Genomic DNA, 27,996 nt, shown 5'->3' with positions numbered 1-27,996 from the left:
TCCTTTTAGGACCTAGATTTTTTCTGGTTTACGAAGTCATATGCGTTTCACGTTTGAGTTCTGTGTCTGAAAAATTCACATGTTGTTTTTCAATGTGTTTTTGAAACCAAAACCCATTAGGTTGACCAAATGCGGCTAATATAAGCTGCTGTCACTGATTTATAGCTATATTTTTAGGTATGTTCATTTCAACTGGTGTTTCGATCGGGCATGGTTAAAAAAAATAATGCTCGTTTGGTCTGTAAATGCATAGCGCAGCTCAATTATATGGCTCGATATTAGGTTATTATTTAACAATATTTATGTAGAATCCAATACATACTAATTAAATACAAAAAGAATCATTATTGATACTCTTTAGCAACATATTTTATTATGCTAAATTTCATTTTAGCAACATTTTATTATGCTAAATTTCTTTTTAGCAACATTTTATAATTCTAAATTTCATGGTACGATACTATACATGTCATGTAAAATATTAATGTCATACCATTGATTATCAGAAAGAGAAACACTGTTGAGAGGCGAAGATATCCACCGTGCAATTTTAACATGGCGGAACATGAATTTAAGACATGTCTGAAACCAATATCGGTAAAATAAACGTCTCCCTAATGTAATTTAAGTTTATTCACTAATATTACAAGGTTACAACTTTTATCTTTTAAAATATTGAAAATTTTTGAATTAGTAATAAAGTCTCAAGCATATGTGACACCCAGTAGCGAGGGTTGGACATAGGTTGTTAAGATCCGACATAAATACTGCACACTAAACTTTATCGGTTATACACATTTCTTTTCGTTGAATTAAGAATACATATTACAGATGGTGTTGGTGAGCTTTTTTTTAAATTCATTAAGTCCTGACTAAACCAAGCCATAATAGATGTAAGTACTATGATTTGATGGCATAATTTTAGATATAGATGAATATTTTTTGACTATTATCTATTATGGCTTGGTTAATGCAGGGTTCAATTGAATTTTAAAAACTATCAGCAATTTGAAGTGTTAGTTCAATGAAACCAAATACGTATGACTGATCAATTTAGCTTGCACAATTCATGTCAGATCATTACAGTCCACCTCCACCCTTAGCTTAATGAATTTCAAAAAACTAACCATCACCATCTGTAAATATGTATTCTTAATTCAACGAAAACAAATAAGTATGACTGAAAAAGTGTGCACTATTATTGTCAGATCGCCCATAGCATACTTTAACCATTATGGTTTGGTTTAGGCAGGAGTTGAGTTTTAAAAACTAACCAGCACCATCTGCAAATTGTATTCTTAGTTCAATGAAGACAGATAGGTATGGCTGACAAAGTTTAGTGTGCACTATTTCTATTGAATCTTAACAGCCTACCCCCACCCCTTGCCACTGATAATTAATACACAATACCTGTAATCTAAAAAAAATGTTAGATAATTAAATGTCTATTTCCAAAAACAGAACTCGGTATGAGGGCTATTGGTTTCAAAGTTGGTTACTACTATATTCAGTCATTTTGAGATAATTGCAAAATATATTATAATTGAATATAGTAAATAATTGAAAAAAGTAAATAGCAAGGTTTAATAACCGAAAAGTTATTAAAATTAATCAAAAACCATGTTGGTCGAAAAATATAAAGAAGGTGGCTGATAGATATAACCGAATATCAGACTACGGTTTAATACTATTACATTAAGTACTAACAATTGAAGGTGGATTGTATAGTTTACGGATATACATATGATGGAAAGGTATTCAGAGAATTAGATGTAATTTTACATGATATTACCTATAACTTCCAACACCTGCCAATTGCATATGAAAAAATATGTTTGCATACATTTAATAACTTACAGAAACTGATAAATTAAAAAGATACAAATAAAACGCGTTACGTCCAATTTTATTTTGCTTATGTTTAATGGAATTAAGAGGTAACCCCTAAAAAAATTGGCATATTGTTTAATTTGAAGATATAATATTATGATGGCAAAAAAGAAACTCACATTAAAACCAATCATTTAACCTTGAAAACCAAAAATTTTGACTGCAACAATTATTGAACATAAACAATTTTAACACTAAAATCTTTTTGAAAAAAGTAAGACACCCAGCAGGAATCGAACCTGCATCTCTCGGCTTTAGCACCCATGCACATAGACGACTATGCCATAGGCACCTTACTTAATTGCGACAGATTTTAACTAATGGCTTTTAATACTCTCTGTAGCGTTTTCCGAATTGAGCTACTATTGGCGATCGGCTTTTGTATTTTAAATCAAAGTAGGTATTACTTTAATTACTAACCGATGTCACGGATCACTCCAAAATTTTTTGTTGTAACTTACTTGAACTTGCTAATAATTCTTCAAAAAGATTTTTTCTATTGGTTGTAATATATTTTCTCAGAAGTGTTTTCTAAACGATATTGTATGTTCAATAATTAGAATGTTACACTCTTAAATCTTGTGAATCATTCGTTCAATAAAAAAATTAGTTAATTAAAAAGCAACAATTATTATTGAATTTTGGAAATATCGGTAATTGGAAAGGGACACCTTTATTAAACAACGCTTTTTTTCGAGAAGACAATATCCTGCTTTTTTAAAAATATATATGTTTATATATTATTTAGCATCAATCGTAAAATATTTAAATAGTTGACTAGACTAAAATTTTATTTGCCACAAAAAAGGTGGGGATACGGAATATCCCCAGAAAAAAAAACACTGCACATAACCTTGTATTATTGAAGCATCGAATTGTAAAACGTTGTCGTCTTGGAGTGCTTGACGTGTTGTCCAGTGTTTCTCAACAGTGTCGCCTCTGTGTCATTCTTAGCCCCGATATAATAACTTCAATCGGATAGATTCTAACAATAACTAATGGAAAATACCTGCGTATTATTGAATTTTGGAAATATCGGTAATTGGAAAGGGACACCTTTATTAAACAACGCTTTTTTTCGAGAAGACAATATCCTGCTTTTTTAAAAATATATATGTTTATATATTATTTAGCATCAATCGTAAAATATTTAAATAGTTGACTAGACTAAAATTTTATTTGCCACAAAAAAGGTGGGGATACGGAATATCCCCAGAAAAAAAAACACTGCACATAACCTTGTATTATTGAAGCATCGAATTGTAAAACGTTGTCGTCTTGGAGTGCTTGACGTGTTGTCCAGTGTTTCTCAACAGTGTCGCCTCTGTGTCATTCTTAGCCCCGATATAATAACTTCAATCGGATAGATTCTAACAATAACTAATGGAAAATACCTGCGTGTGAAACATCACACCGTAATTGAATCGATAACACACAATCGGCAGACTGCAAACTATCACATAAATTAATCGACTCATGAGATAAAACTAAATATCACTGGCTAATATCGTGCACGGCGGTCAAAGATCGGCAATCTTCATTCTTTAAGGGATCATGTAATTTATTCACTGTCTTGACAATAACATGTATCTTACAAGCACGAATAAAAAAAATCATTCAAACATAGTCAATCTACGCTGACTTTAATAAAATGGGTTTGGGCAAATTCGTAAATTAAAAATACAAGTCCTCTTAAGAAAAGAGTACTTACCGTTTATCAAGTATTACAAAAATACATGTTTTCATCAAGACAGCGAACAAATCGGATGATCCTCCTTAAGATAACATACACCGAGTTTCATTATTGATTCAATTCATTGAAATTCACAATGCGACATGGTGAAATGATAAATTAGATATTTTAACATGTATATATCGTATTCCATGAATTATGAGACGCAAAAGTGGTTGGTATCTGTTAAAACTGAAGTTTCCTGCTTTCAATTGAATAGTACCTTCCAAGGGCGAGGGGCGGAGGTAAACTGTTAAGATTCGACATAACTACTGCACACTAAACTTTGTTAGTCATAATTATTTGTTTTCATTGAACGAAGAATACAATTTACTGATGTTGCTGGTTAGTTTTTAAAATTCAATCAAACCCTGCCGAAACCAAATCATAATAGTTTAGGTATGCTATGGGCATTCCGACAAAATAGTGCACACTTTTCAAGTAATACTTATTTGTTTTCGTTGAATTAAGAATACATATTATTACAGATGGTGTTTGGATTGGGTAGGGTTTAATTGAATTTTAAAAACTAACAAACACTATGTACATATTATAGTTTTCGTTCAATGAAAACAAAGTGCGTTTGACTGACAAATTTTAGTATGCACTATTTATGTCAGATCTTAACAGCCTACCTCCACCCTTCGCTACTGGTCTTCTCGTAGTTCAAATCCATGCCGGTGTTGCTATTAAAGTATTTGTTTTTCAATGTTTGATTCTTCAGATGGAATGGGTGGCAATCAGTCGGCGCTTTGGTTGGTCGACAGCAAACGTAAGACGCCAACGAAATAGGAAAAAACATGCGTCTTATATTTGATGAAATACAGCCGTTGTACTAATAAAATAACAAACATGATTTAAACACGAGTCTTAAATAATGTACTAATAATCCAGAACTTTGACAATTTTCAATATGTTCACACCGTGCTCGGATGTTATTATATAATAATACAATTAATTACTTACAACCTATCATAAATCTTAGTTGAATAAACTTGATTTGAATTATGTTTTCGTTATAACCTAGCATTGTTGTTATGTGTACTTTAGGCCCCCTCCTGGAAACAAAACAGAAATAAAAGATAAACAAATAAAAGAAATAAAAGAAGTCAGAATATTCAATGGAATAACATAATATTTGAACTGTGTTGCCAGTCTGTCCTGAAAATTTATCATATTTGTATGATAATTCGATACCTTAGTTCTTCTTAGAAAAAACTCAAAGCTTAAGGGGGGACGTGCTCGTCGAAGGTCAAAATTGAGTTTTTATTGTATTTTCAAACCATGATCCTGGACACTCCTTAAACGTTGTAGATTATCTATTTATATAATTTTGAAGCCTTATTATCCTTTATAGTTATTTTAAACATTTGATGACTGCATAAAGTATTTTTGTTACATAAAATAGTATTCTTTTAAACCTCTCGCTCTAATGTTTTAGAATATAGTCATATTTCAGTACATAACTGTGCAGTGGTGTTAAGATTTTTTACATTTATTAATTTTTAAACGCATTTATAAAACCATTAGCATAATTTATTACGAGATAATTTTTGTAAAATATTCACGATAAAAAATTATATTGATAATCTCTGTGATCCCAAATTTGACAAGAATTAGACATTTTATTATTCAAAAAATCGGCAATATTAACACATTTGAAGATGATTCTAAAGATACTTATTATAAGCTATGTCTTTGACCATTCAAGTGTGATAAACATCTTATGAATAATGATTGCTTTATAATAATTATTGACCTAAGAATAAGGTAGTGTTTTTTTGAAATACGCCATTTCTTTTGTCATTCCCTAGTAGTTAAGCTACAACATAAGGCCGTAGCCATAAATTGACAAACTATAATTAAAGTAGGGAGTAAAATTATGTTAACGCGTGTGTTTGAACATGTACCTAACTGAATTTTTTTTAATTTTTTTTTAAGCGGTACATGTTCAAACACGCGCGTCAATATCATTTGACTCCCTACTTCAATTATAGTTTGTCAATTTATGGCTACGGCCGTATGTTATAGCTTAACCACTGGGGAATGACAAAAGAAATGGCGTATTTCAAAAAAACACTACCTTATTCTTAGGTCAATAATTATTATAAAGAAATCATTATTCATAAGTAGTTTATCACACTTGAATGGTCAAAGACATAGCTTATAATAAATATCTTTAGAATCATCTTCAAATGTGTTAATCTTGCCGATTTTTTGAATAATAAAATGCCTAATTCTTGTCAAATTTGGGATCACAGAGATTATCAATATAATTTTTTATCGTGAATATTTTACAAAAATTATCTCGTAATAAATTATGCTAATGGTTTTATAAATGCGTTTAAAAATTAATAAATGTAAAAAATCTTAACAACATTGCACAGTTATGTACCGAAATATGACTATATTCTAAAACATTAGAGCGAGAGGTTTAAAAGAATACTATTTTATGTAACAAAAATACTTCATGCAGTCATCAAATGTTTAAAATAACTATAAAGGATAATAAGGCTTCAAAATTGTATAAATAGATTATCTACAACGTTTAAGGAGTGTCCAGGATCATGGTTTGAAAATACAATAAAAACTCAATTTTGACCTTCGACGAGCATGTCCCCCCTTAAAGGTTTAGCGTAAATTTGAATAACTCTTTCTGGGATTAATCAACCATTCAATTCAACGCAGGAATGTCTGAGTGAAATCAAAAAATACTTGTAAAGATGGGTAGTCTTTTTGAAAGAAGAATTTTTTCCCTTCAAAACCCAAGACGTCTCATTTTCTTATCTCTTGCAATCGATTGGAGAAGGAGAGCGAAGAATCTGCTCGAGGTCGCCAAGGTCCATCCCAGGCTGTGGTGCCAAAGAAGAAGAAAACGCTAAAAGGTTGTTTTTATGATTTAAAATGCGGACAGGCAAATTTTATTGTTGAAATTTGTGTGTTCTGATAGACAAATTTGTTCTGCGTAATAGGACATGAATTCGATTATTTTGAACACTTAAATTCAACGACCAATTGTAATAGTTGTGTGATATCGATTGGATGTGATATGAGATAACACAGAAATGAGTGTCAGTGTAAACGATATCAAATTAACGTATTTTCGTGTGTTTTGGTAAAACACGAATCATTCATATTAATTTACATATAAAAAAATGCGTTCGATTCACGCATGCGGTCAAACTGGATCCAATTAATGTGTGAAATGTAAAACGAACTTTGGCAATGACAACACCAGCTAGCTCTGCTTCCAACGATGAGTATACAAACCGAGTGATTTCTACATATCTTCATTAGTAAGTGGTGGATCTATAAATATATATATGATAATGAAAGGCATTCGCATTTAACAATGATTTACAACAAAGAATCAATAATTAATGTCAAAAGGGAAGAACAAAGATAGGTACACTAAAAGAAAGTGTAGAAAACCCAATCACCCATAATAAGCACTGTAACAAATACTTGAGGCGGTAGGAATACTATCCAATTTTTTATCCAGCTAACTCTCCCGTATGCTGAGTTTTCACGTGGCGATTTTTGTTGTTCAATAGTATGTTGAATGACAATTGAACGTCTATATGTTTTATACCAGTGTTCTCACGTGGCGATTTTTTGAGAGTTGATCATCAATTAATTGATAAATGGGAATGAATTGAACGAAATATTCTACTTTAAGTCGTTGCTTAGGCGAGTTAACCAAGGTGATAACAAATCGCATCGGCACGTCAAACTCGTCTCGACTTGCACAGATTGTTTGACGGCAGTTCAGTTTATAAATGACGTTTTTTGAATGCCCTTTTAGCAATATTTTCATTACTTCGTCACATAAACTATCAAAATTTACGAAGACACACAAACTAACGCTATCTTGATTAGAACTTTTGATTCAACTTGAATTAATACAATTCAACAGGCAGTTGAATGACAAAAATCGATAAGTGAGACTGTGCAATTAGGTACAAATCATTGTTGAGCTGTAAAACATTGTATATGATAAAATTTAAATAAAAGACAAAAAACTGCTCTATAAAGACTTTTTTTGTGTAGGAATCTGTGAATAATTTGATTTATTTAAATAACAGATAGTAAAAGACTTGTGGGTAGTTATTAAGACTATAAAAAATCATTGACAAACATATTATTTTATAAAATATCTTTTAAAAAAGGTAATAACATGACATTGTCTTTTACACAAAGATTAGTCTATGGTATCTAACTATAGTGTTGCCAAATGAAATTTAAAAAAATCAGTGGACTGATGTACAAAAATCAACGATTTTATTCAATGAAAATTAGACTTATGATTTTTAAAGCTTGCTCTTATATTATACGCACAATATTAGTCAAAAATCATTCTTTACTCGACAGCAGATAACATTAATAATCTCGAGATATGTGACACACAAATCACATGAATTTTGAACTGGCACATCATGTTTAAGCGCTATTATTTCAAAATGATAAATTCAGGACAATGCTAGTTTTTCATCGAGGGACTCAATTTTGACCTAGGCAATTTCGTAGTAGGACAATTGATTTTGTCAAATTTATATATTGCTGTATTAATGTATCCAATCGACCCAACAAGTTTGGTGAGCAGCTGACAACCATTACCTGTAAAAAAGGCTAACAAGATGCCTGACAATGTTGATGTCTACTTAATTCATCTATTCATTTTAAAATTCTTATGATAAAAATATTAGGATAAAATCACACACATTTAAGCATACACATGACACAAGTACAGTCACAAATCGCATACACGGTGAATACGTACATGAACAATGTTATCTCTACGAAATGATGGTCATGCAAATCATAACAGAAAAATTATATATAGGAATACCTAATAACTAACTTAGATACACCTCAGCTATTAGGAAAAATATGTAAAAAAACGCACCAAAATTTGTGACTACGCCTTTTTAGCTCGGTGGTCTTCTGTCGACAGAATTTAATTTAATTTTTAAATCGTGGAAATTAGGAAATGTCTGCAAGAAAGATATTCGAGTTGGTGGCTTAGTGGTTAAGTAAAGTTACTTCCCTACTTTATAAATCACCATTACTGTGGAACCGGTGGGCGGTAGGTATAAAAAGGATGACTACCCCTGGGTTAGAGCATTAAGTAATGCCTTATTGATGAATAGAAATTTCCATTAATTCAAAAGTTAGTTTGAACATAAATTAGAATTTTATAAAACAATGTACTGTTTGAAGCGAATGTAATTGAAGTTGTTTTAATGCAGTGTGATTAGCAGGCCATCCGTAGACTGAAATCATATGCGGTTTAGAACCGTGTGCCATATTGACTAATGATTTCTGATTATAGAAATATATTTTCACAAAGTATATTATAAGCAACTGATTGTATCCGTTTATACCATACACTTACACACTTAGTGAAAATATATTTTCATGAACAAAAATCACAAGTTCAGTATGGCACACGGTTCTAAACCGCATACGGTTTCAGTCTATGGATGGCCTCTTAGTTACATGCAAAATATTCCCTATCAGTGGGTGAGCCCGGCAAGCAAGAGACATGTTTGAACCTTACTCAATTTGAGGATTTTTCCTATTAATATGTTTCTGAGATGGCGCAATAACATTGGTTTGGATTCTAAAAAAATTGTGTATTCCTTGTATATTTTTTGAAGTGTTTATATTTAGTAATAATAAGATGTGCAAATTTAGAATCCAAAATCGATATTTCATTTAATAGATTTGAAACAACAATCGAATGTTGAAAAAACGCTAGGCTCTTTCTCTACAAAGAGAATATTACAATTTTCTATATCCGTTCTAAACTGCAATAGATTATGTACACCCACTCGATAATATACTCAATTCAAATCACTTTGAACCTACGTATAAAACATTTTATATCTGTCTCATTATACTGTTTATTATTTTGATGATCACAATGGACTGCGTTATGCATTTATAGGTAAGATGCCGTTGTAAAAAATCTGAAAAAACTGAAAAGTTTGGTTTTATCTTAAAACATTCATGAAAGTGACACAATAATTGTGCTTAGTTAAAAAATCTATCAAGCAATATGGATATAAAGTATAGTTTGTTCCCACACTTATAAATGCGTATCTCGGTCCAACAGCCATAGTAAGAATAGAAAAATAAAATAATATATCATGCTTAGCTCAGGTAACACGGATGTATGATCCCTTAAGAGTGCAATATTGATATGTCCATTTTGATGTTTACGATAAATATGTTTAATTGAATGACCGGAGACGGAGATGAAACACAAATCTGTTCTTCTTTTAGCTATAAACAGTGAAGAAACCGAGTCATATTATATAAGGTTTTTTCCAGCTAGTTTTAAAGTTACTACTTTTGTTTAAGCTCTGTTGCTGCCAGCCCGACAGTAGGAAACTACGCATGATCGGTTCAGACCGCTTTCAGGTGACTAGGAATGTCAAAGTGACAGACAATTTATACGGTGAAGTGTCGATGCTGTCAAATTACACCTTTTCCATTTTTTGTTCAAAAAAACAGTCAATCCATAATTTACAGGTTCGTCAGCGGTTGTAACACGCTTTTCCGTGTTCTTTACAGCTTCAATAATTTAGTTTGTATTATACGAATTCTGTTAAAGACGCGTGAGATTAAACGGACATATCAGTTCTGCACTCCGAATATTGAAATATTTTAGGTGAGATAGGGGAAAATAGAGCGGTGAAATAAAAAATAATGACATAAGCTCACTTGCGTACTTAGTTAACCCCGAGATGTGAAGCGTGAATGTGTTGATAAATATGTTTGATTATATTTCCCTTCATGCCCGACCTATAACAGACAAACATGTGCATGAAGCATATATATATGTGATATAGGTCGTATAGCGTATAACATATTGCCACCCTTCCACAGACAAATCGGACAACGTTAAGTATTTATTAGATCAAGCGACATTAACACTTTGCATAATATACATGAAATTTGTGCAATGCCAGTTAATTCAAAACTTTCCCAAAGGAACATGGATTTATATTTTTATAATTCATTTTTGTTTAAATTGAAGGCTTCACATGTGCGTATTAAATTAATATATATTATGTTTATATTGATAACAAAATTAAATACATACAGTGCCACCTATTGATACACTAGATATCAATAACCAGTTATAAATACTAAAGAGAATTTTGAAAATACAACAGATGTCTGTAATAATTTATTCAATTAAATTCAATATTTAATTACTTCTCTTCCGAGGTGTTTAACTGACTGTACAGTTAAAATACAACAATTACGTTATAAAAAAACTTCCATGTTACAAAATTATAACACTCAAGCAACCTTCAACAATGGATTATTCTGCGTTATTCATATTTCATTTTCCATTTGTTTATCACTTGATCTGTTGATACATAACGCAGTTCGATTGCGGCACCGAGACATTAATTAACATTACGCAAAGCGAAGCTTGTTTGCATAAATCACTAATTGACAATTTATTTACACATAAAAAGTCACAATACACTATTACGTTCAACGCATCCCTATTTATATGGAAATTAGGCATATAAATATTCCCCCTTTTCACACGTCATTATGATAATTTTTTTTCAGTATACACATCATGCACGAAAACAATGCCAATAAGAGAGATTTTGGCCATAAAAGAAAAAATAAATAAAAATAAGACATCCATGTATTTTATTGTTAATTTTATGATTCATAATATAATATATAAACCTTATTAAAAGGTTGGAAGAGAGGGATGTAGCAAGTCATATTTAATCAATTTTAGCTTTGTGGAGCCAATACACTTGAATTTAACAGGGCCCCTTGTAGTCCAGCGCATAGGGCACTGGCCTTTCATCCAGGGGCTATGGGTTTTTTTTTTTTTTTAGAATTATTAATAACCATGTCCTTGCTTTTTCGTACAAGGTGGTTGTTAGTAATTTTGAACAATCACAAACACCCAGGCTTTGAGAAAAACACATAAAGGTTTTTGTCATGACCGGGAATCGAACCCAGGAACTCTCGGGTGGAAGGCGAGCGCCTTACCCACTGCACCACGAGAGTCGCCAGGGGCTATGGGTCTATGGGTTAGATTACCAGTGAGGTTACAATATTGTAGTGTTATGCATAATATAATATGTATATGAATCAGTGGCGAAGGGTGGAGGTAGGCTGCTAAGATCTGCCATAATTAGTGCACACTAAACTTTGTCAGTCATACGTATTTGTTTTCATTGAAATAAGACTACGATTTACGGATGGTGCTGGTTAGTTTTTTAAAATTCAATTAAACACTGCGAAAACCAAGCCATAATAGATAATATTAAAAAAAATACTCGTCTGTCTATAATATATCTAAAATTATGCAATTAAATCATACATAGCTTTGGATATTTTAAAATGAATTAAAAAAAATTAGCCAATATGTGTAAACAAACAAATATGAATGAAAAACTATTATGGTTCGGTTTAGGTGTTAAATTAATTTTTAAAAACTAACCAACACCTTAGTCTTAGTTCAATAAAAACAAATACAAAAATACTAACAAAGTTTAACGTACACTATTTATGGTGGATCTTAACAGCCTACCTCGATCCTTCGCTACTGATATGAATATATAACATACTTTACTATTCTGTACTATCGCAGCTACTGTGTAAGAGTGAACAGAAAACCTGCCTAAAAGTTTGTGGGTCGCGGGTTTGAATGATTAACAACCATTCTGCTGCAGCTTCAAGCAGAAATGGTAATTTACCTTCAGTCATTGTCAGTGCGTTACTGACACACGTCAACAAACCATCACTGACACTGAAATACTACTAAATTGACCTTAAAATATCATTGTATGAATTGTATTCAATCATTTTATAACATATTGTTGGTGTACTGTAATAAGTTGTATTGCCAAGAAACATAAAAATTTTAAGAAGAACACAAACACTGTAATATTAAATCATTTTTTACCAATCAGAATAATTATTTTCGATATTTTATGGATTACAAATAGTTACAGTTGTCACTAATTTGCTAAATACAACCGATTGTTTTATAGCTGGTTATTTGTGATTTCTTAAAATATAATTATTATTAGTTCACACTTCAGGACAAAAATGACATGATGAATAATAACTATCTGAAATTAAACACTGTGTTGAGTCAATAAAAATATATAATAATATGTATAGGTATAATATAAATACAAATTAAAGCAAACAATAAAGGTTATTGTAGTATTGCAGATGGAGAAGTTATCACAATATATCAGTTGAAGTCAAATCTTTGAATACACGTAAGCAACAATGCAGGACAACTTTGTATGATTTGGAAGTTTGCGTGTTGTTGGTGCCGAGGCCTGCAGCGGGCTGCCTGAGCTGGTTACGCCACAGTATCACCTCGTAGTGAAAAGCTTAATAATTTTGATCCGCGGTCGTTTCATAACAATTTTGACTTTTTATGTTTAATTTTTGACATTGTATTTTCGGAAAGATTTTTTTGTACACCTTGACTTCTATTTGTATCATTGGACGTTTCAGATACATTTTCAGACACAGAACTTCATTGTAATATCTGGATGAAGATCTTCAACTTCTTCTAAAATGCTAGCATCCAACGGTAAATAATCGGAGTCTGAGCTTTCTTCGCGCATCTGATCTTTAGCTTTTGTGTATTATTATTAAGAGCAGTATTTCTTCTTCCGTTGCATTCATCTCTTGGGAGTCTGCAGCATCTCCAATTATTTGATTGTACGGGGTGTATATCAGATCATGGGCTCGCCTAGAATAATATGGACTTTCCATCACCTTCTACTGAAATGTAGAATGATTTCATTGAATATTAAGGTAGTAGAAGTAGATTAACAGTATACCAATAAGAACAAATAAGAATCTACCTACTAACAAATAAGTATCTATCAAAGCTAAGTCTAATCTTTTTTGTAATATAAATTGATATTTTAAATTTAACTTTAGAATTTTTCAAATAGGAAAGAATGACACATACAGAATATTTCTTTTTTCTACAAAAAATTCTAAAAGTAATTAAAAAACACAATAAATTTTCATAATTATTTTTAAAATTTTTTAAAATTTCAGTTCTTTACCTTGGACGACGAATATGGGTCCAATCTTGGCTAGTCTACAAGTACTTATTTACAGAATGTCGACATTTACACTTGCATACTTGACTTTTCAACGTCGTCACCTGCGCACTTGTTTTCATTAAATCCTCAGTTATAAATATTGAAAAGTTGATAAATTAGTAAGAAAAAAGTTACAACTTACCCTGTATTATATTCATAACATCTTAAAATGCTCATAAGCACCGACACGATTGCACTTTGTATTTTGACGTATGACATACGACAACTTGAATTAATATCCGTTGTATAGGTCAGTTTCAAATATATGTCGAATATAAGATGTTTTGCTGTGTTCAAACTATAAACTGACATAACAATTATAACCCTTTGAGACAATATGCTAAATAATATATTATACTTAATTATTTCTTTTTTATATACAACCTATTGCAGTAAGTATCAACAATATAGAATATAATATATAAATTAACGTGGAAAAAAACGCAAAAATGTAGTTGAAAATGTCCATATTATAATCCGAGATTGGACAATTTGATATAGAAGTGATCATTCTCGCAAGTAAAACCGCATTGCACAACAGACTGATTTATAATTGCATATTTTGCTTAGACTATCTATTTTTTGGTTACATGTAAATTGTACGTAAAACATTTCGCCGTGAGCTTTCTTATCGGAAAGAGATGACTGTATACCATACGGTCTCCAATTTTATTAGATTCAATATGAACATTAATTCAATTTTCATAGCTGATTTTGGCAAAATTCATAAATTCAAAAATGAAAACCTAACCTAACAAATAATCCAGTATAACAGCTATTTTCAAAATTTCTTTGCTGCTGGCTTCTTGTAAAGTGTAAACCACCGACAAGAACCGTGTTTTATTTAGACATGAATTTTATGTCAGTACTATACGACCCAAAGAGGTTGGACGGTCTTTTAATATACGGCCATATATTTCCGATACAACATATGGCGTGTGATATGACGAACTGCATACGTACAAGTTTCCGGAGGTGAATATTTTTATGATAATATTGGCCGATTACGGTCAATGCTTACAAAAACCATTCATATAGCAAGACATATTTCAACAAATTAACATAATATATACAAATAATTTTGTGTATCGTTATCTAGACCAGTTTTGCCCGTAATTGCCCGATGTTTATTACCTAAAATCATATATTTATCGAATACTCATATTACGCGATCGTTGGCGTAACTAACTACATCCAAAGAAATCACCTGTTCAAAAAATTTACATCTTTTCAAAATCTGCTAAAATGATCAATATGCGAGTTTCTAATTCCACTCTAGATCACAATGTTGTTGAATAATGTTTATTTTTATTCTATTCAATACCGGTTTAAAACATGATTTTTTGATAGGGTTTTTCATGCCTTTCTTGACATTGTATAATATGATAATTTTAGCAGATTTTGAAATTAAGCACCTCATTGCTATTATAATTATAAAATATCTAAAACAATCTGTATATGAGATTCCATCAAATCATTGACATTCACTAACAATGTGTGAAATTGTTCATTTTATATTTAGTATGAATGTCATTTTGAAATACAAATTTTTAACATGTCTTTCATGCATAAGACCATTTAACCTTTTCTATGCCTCACGGTATTACTATGGCTGTAACTGACAGGCCGCAGATTTGTAACGGCACACGTTGAATGTAGAGCAAAGCTCTTACTAAAATCGGTGTAATACCGATAATTTGTGGCTTAGTATTTCACAATTATTCAAACAGATGTCACTGTGTGATTAATATTTTAGATTATGCAAATCAATCGACAGTGGCTAGTAATTTGAGTTGAAAGTCGGACGAGATAACTTGTGAAATTTGTATGTGCGGCCTGTCGATCATGGCCTCATAATTCGCTAAAAGCATAGAACCGGTTGCAAATTTTTAAAACGAGCATATTTAAAACGTCTTGAATTTTTGTATATTTAGATAATTTTAGCAGATTTTGAAATGACATCCATAGCGTTTAGCGTGAAATATAATATTCATATACTTAATACATATATGTTATCCATTATGTACAAAGCAATATTGAAAAATAACTAAAAATTGCCATAAAAATAAATTATTTTCAAAAAAAAAAAAAAAAATATGTCAATAAGATAAAAAAATCAGTATTTCAACACAATATTTATTTGCTTTCATTTTAACATTATACAATAGTAAATTTTGTTTTCTGGAACACTGTTAATAATATTAATCATATACATTGAAACAAAGAGTTTGGACTATGTTAGAGGGAGCCTTATAAGTTTTTAATAAAAGTTAAGTGTGGTTGAATTGGGAAATTGAATAGAAAAAAAAACTGTGAATCTTGACGTATTATGCATCGGCGGCAGTCTATGTTTGGAACGTATGACATATTATGATTGTTAATTTAAATATTGATGATTCGGTATATTTCCCTGCTTATCTATGTACAATAATTGACACGGTCAGTCCTTTCACAAAGCTACAATTGTTTTATAATGTGAATGATTTAATTCCGGTACGAGTCAAATGTATTCAGTATTCGAAATGATACACAGATGTAACAATTAATAAAACAGTAATATCTATTCCCAACAAAAGCCACATACGGCAGGAATAGTGTAATTTTTGCTATAAATGTGTCCGCAATATGAAGTGACTTGCAGCTAAGTAAAACGTTATTAATGAGTACTTTATCAGCTTCATTTTCATATATTCAGACTCCATCTGGCAGAGAAGATTTTAAATTAAATATTATATTATATCAGTAGCCTATGACTAGATGACTAGACTGTATTATACATCAACATATGTTTGTGTTTAGTGTTTAGGAAAAAGGGCGTAACCCTCGATTTTTCGAAAAGTGCTTTTATTAGGTATTAACAATGTATACAACTAAATACACATTCTATGAAAAGGAAGTAAGCCACAAATGCCGAATTATTATCTAAATTTAGGTTTTAATTGAGATTAATTAATTTTTAATTTATGGAAAAAAGTATTTATCCTCAATTTTAATGATTTTTCTGTAATAACTTCTTTAATTATTATTAGATCGAAAATATATTAAACCAAATCATCAATCATCATGCACCCAAGTCTGTGTCTATTTTTTTTTTTAAATTATTAAACAAAAAACTCTCAAAAAAGTTTTTTGCCTCTCCTATAAACTTTGTTCAGTGAGGGTTACGTCCTTTTTCCTGAACACTGTCGATATCTAAGACCAAGAAGCTCAAACTATAACTAGAAGGATATATAGGATATCAACCTTTTGTATTATAAGACTTGATGGTTTACCCGCAACCACTCGCTAATGTGTCCCAAGCCGTTCAAATCATTGACCGTTTTCTCCCAAGGATCGATAGAACGTTCGAGGAGACATTTGTAAATCAATGGTTTTGTTTGATGGCGTGGTTGCACTGCGGCCTGACTAAATATTGCCTTGGTGGTGCATGTTAAAAATTCAATGAAAGGCAAAGAAATGAATATCTCCATTCTTCAAGAAATAAACGTGAAAGACTTGCTCTCTAAAATCTGTCACCGAAAGAGTTCCCTTGGCCACATAGTCAGAAAACCGTGATTTGGATAGACTCAGACAGCAAATATATTGAGAGTCAACCGATACACAATGATCTGATAAATTCAAGGATGCTGTGGGACTCGAGCGTTCATTTTTCAGGGTGTATCTTGGCAAAATTTGTACATTTAATAATACATAATAAATCGTGTTAAAATAATTGCAGTTTTTCACAGATGCAGGTGAGTGCAGTGTAAAGTTTGCTACAATTGAATATGCAATGCGAAATGAGTTGCAGCCAATTAAATTATTAGAATTTAAAAAAAGTAAATTACTATTTCCACTCCTAAGCGGAGGATACAAGCCCCCACAGTGAAGGTTATATTAAAAGAAATTTAGGCAGTTAGCCATTCGTCCAATCCATTGGGTCCTTTCACTGGATCAAATACATTTTTTTAACCAGGCACAAGATCGAATAAGCGACCCACGGTTCCATAGACAGCCGCTCTAATAACTCGACTACAGTGGGAGTATTAGTAAACCTTGTTCTAAGTTCAGATTCATATATTTAGGCTCCGTCTACATAGAAAACATTTTCTTTAACATCTCTGGCCATAACAAATCAATTTATAATCTAATATATATATGTACTGTTATTAATATTGTGGAGTTTTTATGTCTTATGGTCATCATACTATAAATACGTAGTCTTATGCGTAATGTAGCCGATTCTCTGGCATATAATGAGTCAAACGAGTGGCTCCGCAGATGATGAAACTGAATCAAAAGTGACAGCTGCTGTCAAACTAAAATGCTATGTAACAGTGGCAAAGGGCGGAGGTAAGCAGTAGAAATCCAACAAAAATAGTGCACACTAAACATTGTCAGTCGTACTTCGTATCATTATTTTCATTGAACTAATAACTAACCAACCCCATCTGAAATTTGTATTCTTAGTTCAATGAAAACAAATAAGTATGACCGACAAAGTTTAGTGTGCACTATTTTTGTCGGATCTCCACAGCCTACTTATACCGTTTGCCACTGCTATGTAAACAGAAATCAAGTTAATATTGTATTGAATGTCATTTACTAGTTGTACAGTTCTTATGTCTAAATAACGCATGTAGTGCGTAACCGTCAGATACTTAGATAATTTGACTTGATAAATAAAGCTAATTTAACCATCAACATTTTTTTTCAGTTTCATTTTCATAGTTTCTGTCCATATAGATAAGGTTTTTTTTTTTGATTTTATAAATGTGAATGTGCTAAAAATCATTTACTATACGTATTATTATAATATAAACATACTTACTTGTATAATTACATATTGTTATAGTATAAATATATCATTTGGAGAAGAAATTTTTCAAAAAAAAAAATACAACCAACCAAGACCAACTGGAAGACGTTATGTGCTTACAGATCTACCAACATTTCCATGAAACCGAGATAAACGCATAAAAAGTCTTGTCTTAACTTATGCTTTGTTCAAACCAAGATACATAATATGTGCATGAATGAATGGACATAGTATATAAATTGTTCAAACTACGAACACCTAAAAAAAAGTGTTTTGCTGCGAATGGAAAACATTGTTCACATACAGATATTCTTGGTCTGGACTAGGTATAAGATTCATTCACGTATCAGTTGAGAATGTCTTATTGACAGGAATGAAACCGGCCCCGATCGTTCCATGTGGAATAATCATTTAATTTAATCTCCTTACCGAGAATAGACATTTAAGGGAAAGCCATATATGACATTGTCATGTCATATTGAATGTCTGATATAACGTGATTTGCAACAAAGGTTGTAGAGGGGGGAGGCTTGTAGAAAATGTGACATTTTTAGAATAAAATATTCTGAGATGACATTAATTTTTTAACGCAATGGGCAGTTCAAAATTTTAAGTAATGTAGTAATGTAGACATGGGGTAAAAATTTGTGGCCAATGTGAGAATGAAGAGGGGGGTTTGTATAAAAAAAAACTGATAAAACAACAAGCCGAGATCATATATCAGGAGGTAGTTTTGAAACTTGGTCAAATCCACTTTTTGACAGAGTGTTTCAATCCTCCTTCTGGCATTCAGCAATAATTGGCATCTGACTTTGCAATGATGTAATTGGTTGAAATGATTTTTATGCCGTTTGAAAATAAACCTGCTGTATTTGTCGAAATATCGAAAGTTAGTTGAATTCGGTGAGTTCTGAAGATTACATATTGTCAAGTACTCGCAGAGTTTTTGAAAATTACCTCTTACTGTAATTATAATAAATGTATGTAGCCAATCCCAGCAATGGCACTTATTTTAAAACTCTATCAATGAATCAATATTATTGGCTGTTGTTATTAATTGTATTCTCTTCGGATATCTCCTTCCATCTATAAACACATAATGTTCCAATTTTATCCAATTTGTATATGAAACAATTATTTTAATTGGATTTTAAAATAGTTTTAATACATATATATATAAATATAATACATTATACTATATAAAGTTAGATGATTACATAATATGGAAGAGATGTTACATTTTAGAAGATTTATTTTTGTATATTTTAATAACAATAACTACAATCATTTGTATGTATTCTTTTCTAGTACATTTATTTCGTTAAAATAACAGGACATACTTCGTTATAGATTAATAATATATCTACATATTTAAATAAGCATGCATTTTGCATATGTAAGTACTTACACATAATATGTGGAATAATGCTTATTGGAGTTTTGCCAAAACGCAAACAAAAAAAATCTTAATTTAATCCTGTCACCAAGAGGAAATCATAGTTTGATTTGAAATAAAATATGACCAATGAATTAATAATTAAGAATGTTGCGACCCACCATTTTATCGAATTGACCTCGCGTTACATTTAAGTACAGCCGTAGTTAATTGAATTTCGGTTTTTACCCACTACCTTAAACATTGTCTGTTGGTCTACATTTTAAAAAGGCTACGCACACGAAATTCCATGATAATATGAAACTGAATCAAATTTCATCGTATGAGTATTGAAATTTTACACTTTTATCATGTTATCTAGAAATACACCTTCAGTATTACGACATGAAATTTAATTACGTGATACTGAAACGAATTTCATTTAGCCCGGTCGCGCATTGGTAATCGTCTCGTATGGGATGTAGTCACTGCGCGCAACATTGCAACTTCCATGTGCAAACGGCCATGCCAGGACAGTGATGACCGCGGCTAGCAGAAATTAATGAAAAAGCAACTCCTGCACGTGTCATGTAAAATTTGTTGCTTGCGACTCCAGCTGTTTTTATTCAAACTAATATGTCGTATGCAAGGTGTGTGCATACATAAGTTACATGTGTTTTATGAATTTTAAAATCATATTGACATATTCAATGTGTTACAGTCGAGACGAGTTTAAATGTGTGACCCGGCTTAATGTTGAAATGCTACATCTCAAGAAACATAGAAGAAATTTTGGGATGTTTTGACTTGACAAATCAGATATCGATACGATCATTTTGAAATAAACTTCCCGGAAAATAGTCCCTAATGGTATCGCTGTATGGTGCGGTGTTGCGTATGTATAAATAAATATCTTTGAGGATACATTTAAAGTGTGGTTTGCCGTATGCTCTGGCTGGCAGCAGGGATGAGGTGAAAATAATAAATAAGTGTTATGGGGCGGAGGAATAAAAAGAAAATGAATTTCAAATGAAGTTTTGTAATTTTAATTTAAACAATTCATCGGTATTACAGACATATAAAAAAAATAAAAAAATATTATAAATGGGATAATTAAATAAATAATAAAAATAATATCATTATACAAGAAAATAATACTAACAAATTAACAAAACGAACAATTTAAACATCTCATTGCAGAATCCAGATATTTTATTGAGTTCATCTATGCTTAGTATCAAAAAGTGAATGAGGGTTTTAATGACCCAACAAAAACTACAAGAGCGGCATGGCCTATACACAACAATAAATAATTATTGTTAGTGATCGTCACCAATTTCATAGATACCATTACCTCAGGCGCGGCCTGTGGTAACGGAAGGCGAATGATAAAAAATCGTCAATAATGAATCACTCTCATTTCACTTTGGGATTATAGTCAGATTTAAGTGCACCCGCAGAGGAGTAGTGGCAGAACACCTGTCACCAAAGGGAATTCGAATAATGCGGCCAGTTTTAATCATAATATGTTGTTTTTTTTATTTCTGATCCAAAGAATGGATCCAATATTGTAAACTTTGAAGTGTTTTTTTTACCATATATATTTATATATATAAGTAAATGAATAGAATAGTTAGAATGGTAAATCATCATTTACGCTCTAACGCAGAGCATATAGACCACCACAAAGTGTAAATTAATTTAACAGAGACTTGAGACTTTTTATTTTAGACTTAAGACTCTTTAAAGAAATATGACACTCGGCAGAACATTCTCTCAAAGTAAAATTGTTTGTCGATTTGATTGATTTTTCTAATACCCAAATTACAGAAGCAGACTAGCTAACTCCCATCAACTGACAAATGTCATTTTGAATTATTTCGCTGAATCGTGACCGAAAACATTTATTTTAGCGCTATTCAATTGACAATTGTGGTCATAGTTTAGCTCAAAGGCGTTAGGTTCTACATCCTCTCATCGGGTTGACGTTTGGTTTTACAATAATTATAGTCGCCTTAACTTGCAATATAAAATGAAAATAGTACCTATACTAGTATGTAAATTTTAATCAACAACTATAACATCCGAATACAATATTTGATAGTTTGCGCTGACATATGAAGTGGAAAATATGAGGAAAACTGACGTAATGCAGACATCAAGCTGACCAATGGTTATATTTTGGTTTACTTATAATTTTTATCATTAGCAATATAATATTGTTAGGAACCAATCAAAACATTCATCAGGACGATCAAATTGGTACCTGACTCACGTGTAATTGTTATTTAAAGATGCTTTTAAACTATCAGTTTTGCTATCCGATCGTTTGAGCTGTCAGTTAAACTGACGTGTAAATGCAAAACTGAAGCTGCCGACTATTATTTATCGTATCTGTTTTTAGAATTGCCAGTTAAATAGACGTGTAAATTACAATGTTGCCGTATTTTTCATACTACTTTTCTAATTTCGATTGAAATATCAAGGGTATACTGACAGAACGCATTAATTCAGTTTTTGCTGTTTTTCTGTTTTAAATGCCAAAATGTATACAATTTTACGCTCTACGTCCTGGTAAAACGCACAAAGGCATAGGATATAATGGTGAGAAAATAGAAACATTATTAAATCATATTGTTATTTTTTTATTCTGATAGAAAGCATAATAATGACTTAATGCGTTCTGCGTATACAAAATACAGGACTTGTAACATGTCGTATATTGTGTTTGCCATAAAGGTTAGTCTTTATAATGTAGAAAAAATGTTTTTAAATCATAAAAAAATCTGCGTGGGAGAACGCTTTGAAAAAAAAATTAAAGTCCTTTTTGCGATTATCTCAGAACTTGTTTTAATGAGTTAATGCTTTCTGTCAGTATACCCTCGATATTATTATTTCTTCAAATATAGGTACTGCACTATACCAACCAATATTTTTAGAAAGTTATTAGATAATGTTCATTTTTAGTGGATAAAAAATATGTAAATATACATAGCCATTTCCCAGCTGAACCATCAACTAAGACTGAACGGATAACTAAACTGAAAGTATAAATACACCGCCGTTTCAAAACTTAACATAGCAAAATGGACACCTCGACTGAACGGACAACAGAACTGACATCTAAAAGGACCTTAAGATTGGCGATTGCACATGATGTTCGGTGCGTCATTGAGTCTGCTCACATAATTAGAGTCATTCATAGCTCATTCTTTTGGGTGCATCCAAATGGACAAAAAAAGCTGCCAAAATCCCCATGTGTCACATCTGCAGACATATCACATGAACACGTCATAATGATGGTTTTTCATTAGGTCACACAGTCATACTGACCGTACACTAATAATACGTAATATATATAAATATAATATATATCTTTGACAATTGTTTACAAAAAATTATGTTAATCTGACAAATTTTTGATTCACATTTTATATGAGGCCGAGGATTTGATAGTTACCTGGCGCTGCATATCATGGGTGATGGCGTTACGCAAAGAGAGCTCATTATCCGAAAAGAAGTGGCTGGGACAGCATTAAACTCAAATACAGAACATTTTAGTCTGAATTAAATGCCGCCCGCTTAACGTTTTCATTTGATGTTGCTAATTCACGTACACTATGATGGAATACTGAGTATCAGAAATGAGGAGATAATCCACATGGTATGTATGCCAAAAAACAGTCTCAGCTTCGCCTGCCTTTTTTCTAGTTAACCAGATTCTGAAAGGTTTAAATGCCATCCTGTGTGTTTAAGGTAGATGACGGTAAGACTGGCAGGTAACTTTGATTCTTGGAGGCGCCGCATAGAGGTGGATTAAAACATAATAGAACAATTGAAACGCCTATGCAGGAATAGCATTATTTTTTACCAGCTGATGACAAATCCAATACAGAGACTGTTATGACTTGTTTGAATAATTAAATTTGAAAGAAAGTTGTCACAAGCGAGTGGACATTTGTAATAGTTATTTAATTATAATTTAATTAATTGTAACAAAAAAAATATTTATGGAGTGTAATTAAAAAAAAAAGATAACCAACATTATAGATGAGATGAATCATTATGTAAAGATCTGTCTTTAAAATTGGCAACCTTGTCACCATGACGGGCACATAATATACTTAAGAATATATTTGTTTTGACTGCTAAACAATTTTTTAAATAACAAAAATGTTCCACAGCCCCTGCCATCATACGGATGTTTGATTGTACCAGGGTTTCTTAACCTTCTTGAGCCGCGACCCAATAACACAAGCAGATAACAACAAATTTTAAATGCATTTTAATAATACAAAACTATGTACATAAGTATGTGGTTATATTCCTATCTATATCACTAATATTTACGTGACCGTGACCCTTGGCTTTCAATTATGAAGTTTTTAAAGCAAATATTGGTGTTATATTATGTATTATTTATTACCAGATGAAGAACTTGAGGTCGCTTCATTGATCGATATACATTTATCTTAACTTAACAAAACAAAAATAATTACATTGTTCAATATTAAAATATCTACACCTAGGCATACAACACGTCAGAATGAAAATAATTCTGACAGCTAAGTTAAACAAAAGAATAACAAATTAAAATCGAATCCAAAATATTATGCAAATTTTATCCTGACCTGAAGATTCAAAATTGGAATTGGCAGGAAAGTAATTTGAACAAACATATTTTGACTTCAGGCTGCAGTCAGATTCGTGATTAAAATTTAATTATAATTAATAAATTATTAATATTGAGAAAATCTCCACGCAAGTAAGTCATTTACTTCAAAATTAAATAGCGTTTGTAAATTCTTCAGGAAATGTACTAAATCGATTATTAAATATTGTTAGGTCGCAACCAATAGGTTAATACGCTCCTGGATTATGCAGACAACAGTTGGCTTTAAATATAAATCTATTATACTGTAATAATACTTAATAATTATAAAAATCATTCACAATAGTAAAGGAAGTATATTATTAAAGCTTTTAAAATTAAAATACAACTTTAGGATAAAAAATACAACTTCACACCTACAACAGTGCGTCACGTGCCGTGTTGAATATTTTCAAATGCATAATAGTTATTAATAAGAATGCCTAACACTAATAATAATTTATACATTGTTCGTAAGCTAAAAGACTTGTTTTTTGCAGGTTAGAAACGCGGCGAGAAGCGGAGGCAAAGTAATGGCACCGTATCTACTTGGTCACCATTCCTCATAGAAATATGAGGTGTATATTTTCAATTGTCACATATCCACAATTCAAAATCTCCAGTAAAAGACGTTTTCGTGTGTCAAGTGTAACAAGGTTAGTTTTAACATCAGTTTCTTGTTTTCATCGTATTGTAGTTTTAAATTAGAACAATATTCCTATTTTTATTAGCCAATAAACACTTTTTTTCCAATGAATACAAATAAAGAAAAATTGGAAATATCGACATAAATTTGTATTGTTTTAAATAATCAATAGTTTTATGCGTATAATTTTGGTGGGTTTTAGAATAAAATTATTAAGTGTAATTACACATAGATCAAATGGCTTATCTCTGCCGCATCACCTCACCGAGAGCCTAACCTAACTTAACCGAGAACCATTTCATCTTTCGCCCTCTGCTTTTGTAGTAAATTATGCATGCACATTGCCAGTTTGAAAAATTGTAGTATGGATGACTAGTCTAAGTTAATAACGCACGAGTTCGTGAAGTAACAGATCAGTCCTAGGTGATAGGTGTCATCACAAAGAGATGTTTCATGCGGCTGGAACACTCTGCACTTTTGGGGTATACTTGTGCGTATTCCTTCGCTGAGGAACACCCTTTTGCTACAGGTCTAAAGGAAGCTTACTATCCGAATGGGAATGGATGGAGCAACATTTAACATAATGGGGTATGTCTGGGATCACCGTAAGGCGACATGGAATCATGGCGCCTTACGGTGTCCGTATGCAACAACTAGGGGGCGGATATGGTCTAAAAACCAGGTTAACTAGAAAATTTCAGAAATAATGGATTATATTCAGTTCATTTTAATATTTCCATATAAAATTTATATTTCAGTTTCTACTAATCTAGGTATCTGATTTATCCAAAATGGAACTAGTTACAATTACGGATGCAATAATTTCATAGTATTTGGAGTGACATCTGAACGAAAATAAAATGTAATTGACATTATGCCATTTGTATACTTTGGATATACATTGTGAGATGGCAGTGTTGAAATTGTTTGTCAACTCAACCGATACAACAGAAACCTGCTGACAAATAATGTTAATACTGTAATATTGCGGTGCACATCCAAACTATACAGATTGCAACATGTCAATTACATAAAGGTGGCGGTAGATTCTCACGTTGTAATTTCATTACTTTTACAGATGGATCAATTTGCGCAATTCGTGGAAAATTTGTTAGTGGGTAGGTACTTAGGTAATACTGAAATTTATTTAAAACGAGGAGTCTTCACCACGGCTATGTGTTTTAATAAAACAGCATCATTACCTACATACATACTTAAATAGTTTTACTTTCTCTCTCTGTCTTATATTTTGTCTTATGATATAAAATTCTCACAGAAAAATAGATATTGAGATGCATGTGTCACTTTTCTGTGTTTGGCAAATGCCAACGTTAAGTACTTATTATACGTAAACATGTTAATATTGTATGTGCGAAAGTGTTGTTTCTAGTATTAACAGTTAACGGAGAATAGGCCGGCAGAGGGCATAAGTAGAAATGGAAGTCTAAATATACAATAATATAATCATTCGCTTATATACTCAATGATTGAACAAAATAGGAGGATACTATGAAGTGTTGTAAACAAAATGAGTCATATGTCATACGTAGAGATAAGATATGAGTAATTTGTAAAACTTGTTGCCGCACCAGTATATTTATTCACTGGCCATTTTTGGACAATATTTAAACTAAATAAACCGGTCAAGTTACCATGACAACTAATGTTCTTATCCCCTTATTTTTTTCTAATCATTGCAAACAGCCAACAGGAAATAGCTAAAAGGTTCCTTAACTAGAAACAGTAACGCACAATCACTTTTAAAAATGTGTCACTCAAATGTAAACAGGGGCCAAATAACGAAATGTCTGTCCACATTGAGGGGTATTATTAAAAAGTGAAACAAGCTAAGGGAGAATTACTTATGTATATCGATGGGGGAGCCGCCGAATTACTGAGATATACCATAGTTGACCCCACCTGTGTTGAGGTTGGAGTTCTCTGAGGCCGCGGCCGGCGGCGGCATGGCGATGGGGGCGTTCACGGCGGAGCCGGGCGGCGGCGCGGGCCTGCCCTCTCCTCCGGGCTGTGAGGTGACGGCCAGTCCGTCGGAATCGTCTCTCTCCAGAGTGTGGTAGTCTCCCGAGTCCTCGGGCGTGCGCGGCTTGCACTTTCCGCAACAGCAGTTGAAACAGCAGCACAGACAGCAGCAGAAATAGCAACCTGTTATTATGCCGCAGCATATAAACAAGGCCTTGCACCAGGTCGATGTCACCACGAAATAGGCGTTTACATTTTCTTCGCCAAACTGTTCTGCGATGTACAGCCCCAAGGACCCGTAATTATCGTAGATATTGCGCTTCGTGGGATCGCTCAGGATCGTGTGAGCTCTGTTGATATCTTTGAACTTATCGGCCGCCTCCGGGTTATTTGGGTTCTTGTCGGGATGATATTTCAATGCCAGTTTCCTATATGTCTTTTTGACGTCGTCCTGATTCGCCGTCTTCGGTAGGGCCAAAATCTGATACAGGCTGTCGCCCGCGGTCGATAGTTTTCTTTTATCCATCTCCGGATACGGCGACGGCGGCTTTTTTGGGCGTGACTCGGATTATCAGCGAAAAATATGGTATCGTTAACGGCCCGTTAGTGCGGGCGTAACGAAAGACGACACAGTTTCTTCGAAAAAAGCAATATCGAAACAGCGAACTGAAATAACTGAAGTTGTTCGCAAAATATCGTTTGTACGTCGCTATAAATGCCAACGTAACGGCACTAAAAAAATTGTATGGCTTTCAAGATTCGTTCAAAACATTCTTATATACAAAATATTCAAA

General features: G+C 32.2%; 1 protein-coding gene across 3 annotated transcripts; it reads right to left on the bottom strand.

Moving 5' to 3' along the window:
- Positions 1-2,919: 2,919 nt before the first annotated feature.
- On the bottom strand, positions 2,920-27,894 carry Csp (Cysteine string protein). Of its 3 annotated transcripts, none has more exons than XR_015071249.1 (3): positions 27,143-27,894; positions 10,352-10,432; positions 2,920-4,680 (listed from the first exon to the last, which is right to left on the bottom strand). XR_015071249.1 is itself a non-coding variant. In XM_085951291.1 (2 exons), the coding sequence occupies exons 1-2, from the start codon at positions 27,726-27,728 to the stop codon at positions 4,658-4,660; spliced, it is 609 nt and encodes a 202-aa protein (XP_085807417.1). In that variant the 5' UTR covers positions 27,729-27,894; the 3' UTR covers positions 2,920-4,657. The 3 variants fall into 3 exon arrangements, 1 of the variants encoding a protein (XP_085807417.1); XR_015071250.1 differs by having other exon boundaries at positions 10,360-10,432; XM_085951291.1 differs by lacking the exon at positions 10,352-10,432.
- Positions 27,895-27,996: the final 102 nt, after the last annotated feature.

The sequence above is a fragment of the Rhyacophila brunnea genome, unplaced genomic scaffold (genome assembly GCF_057557595.1).
Source record: "Rhyacophila brunnea isolate RB1 unplaced genomic scaffold, BYU_Rbru_1.0 scaffold_24, whole genome shotgun sequence".
In the NCBI taxonomy this organism is placed as follows: domain Eukaryota; kingdom Metazoa; phylum Arthropoda; class Insecta; order Trichoptera; family Rhyacophilidae; genus Rhyacophila; species Rhyacophila brunnea.
This window is presented reverse-complemented; position numbering and strand designations above follow the sequence as displayed.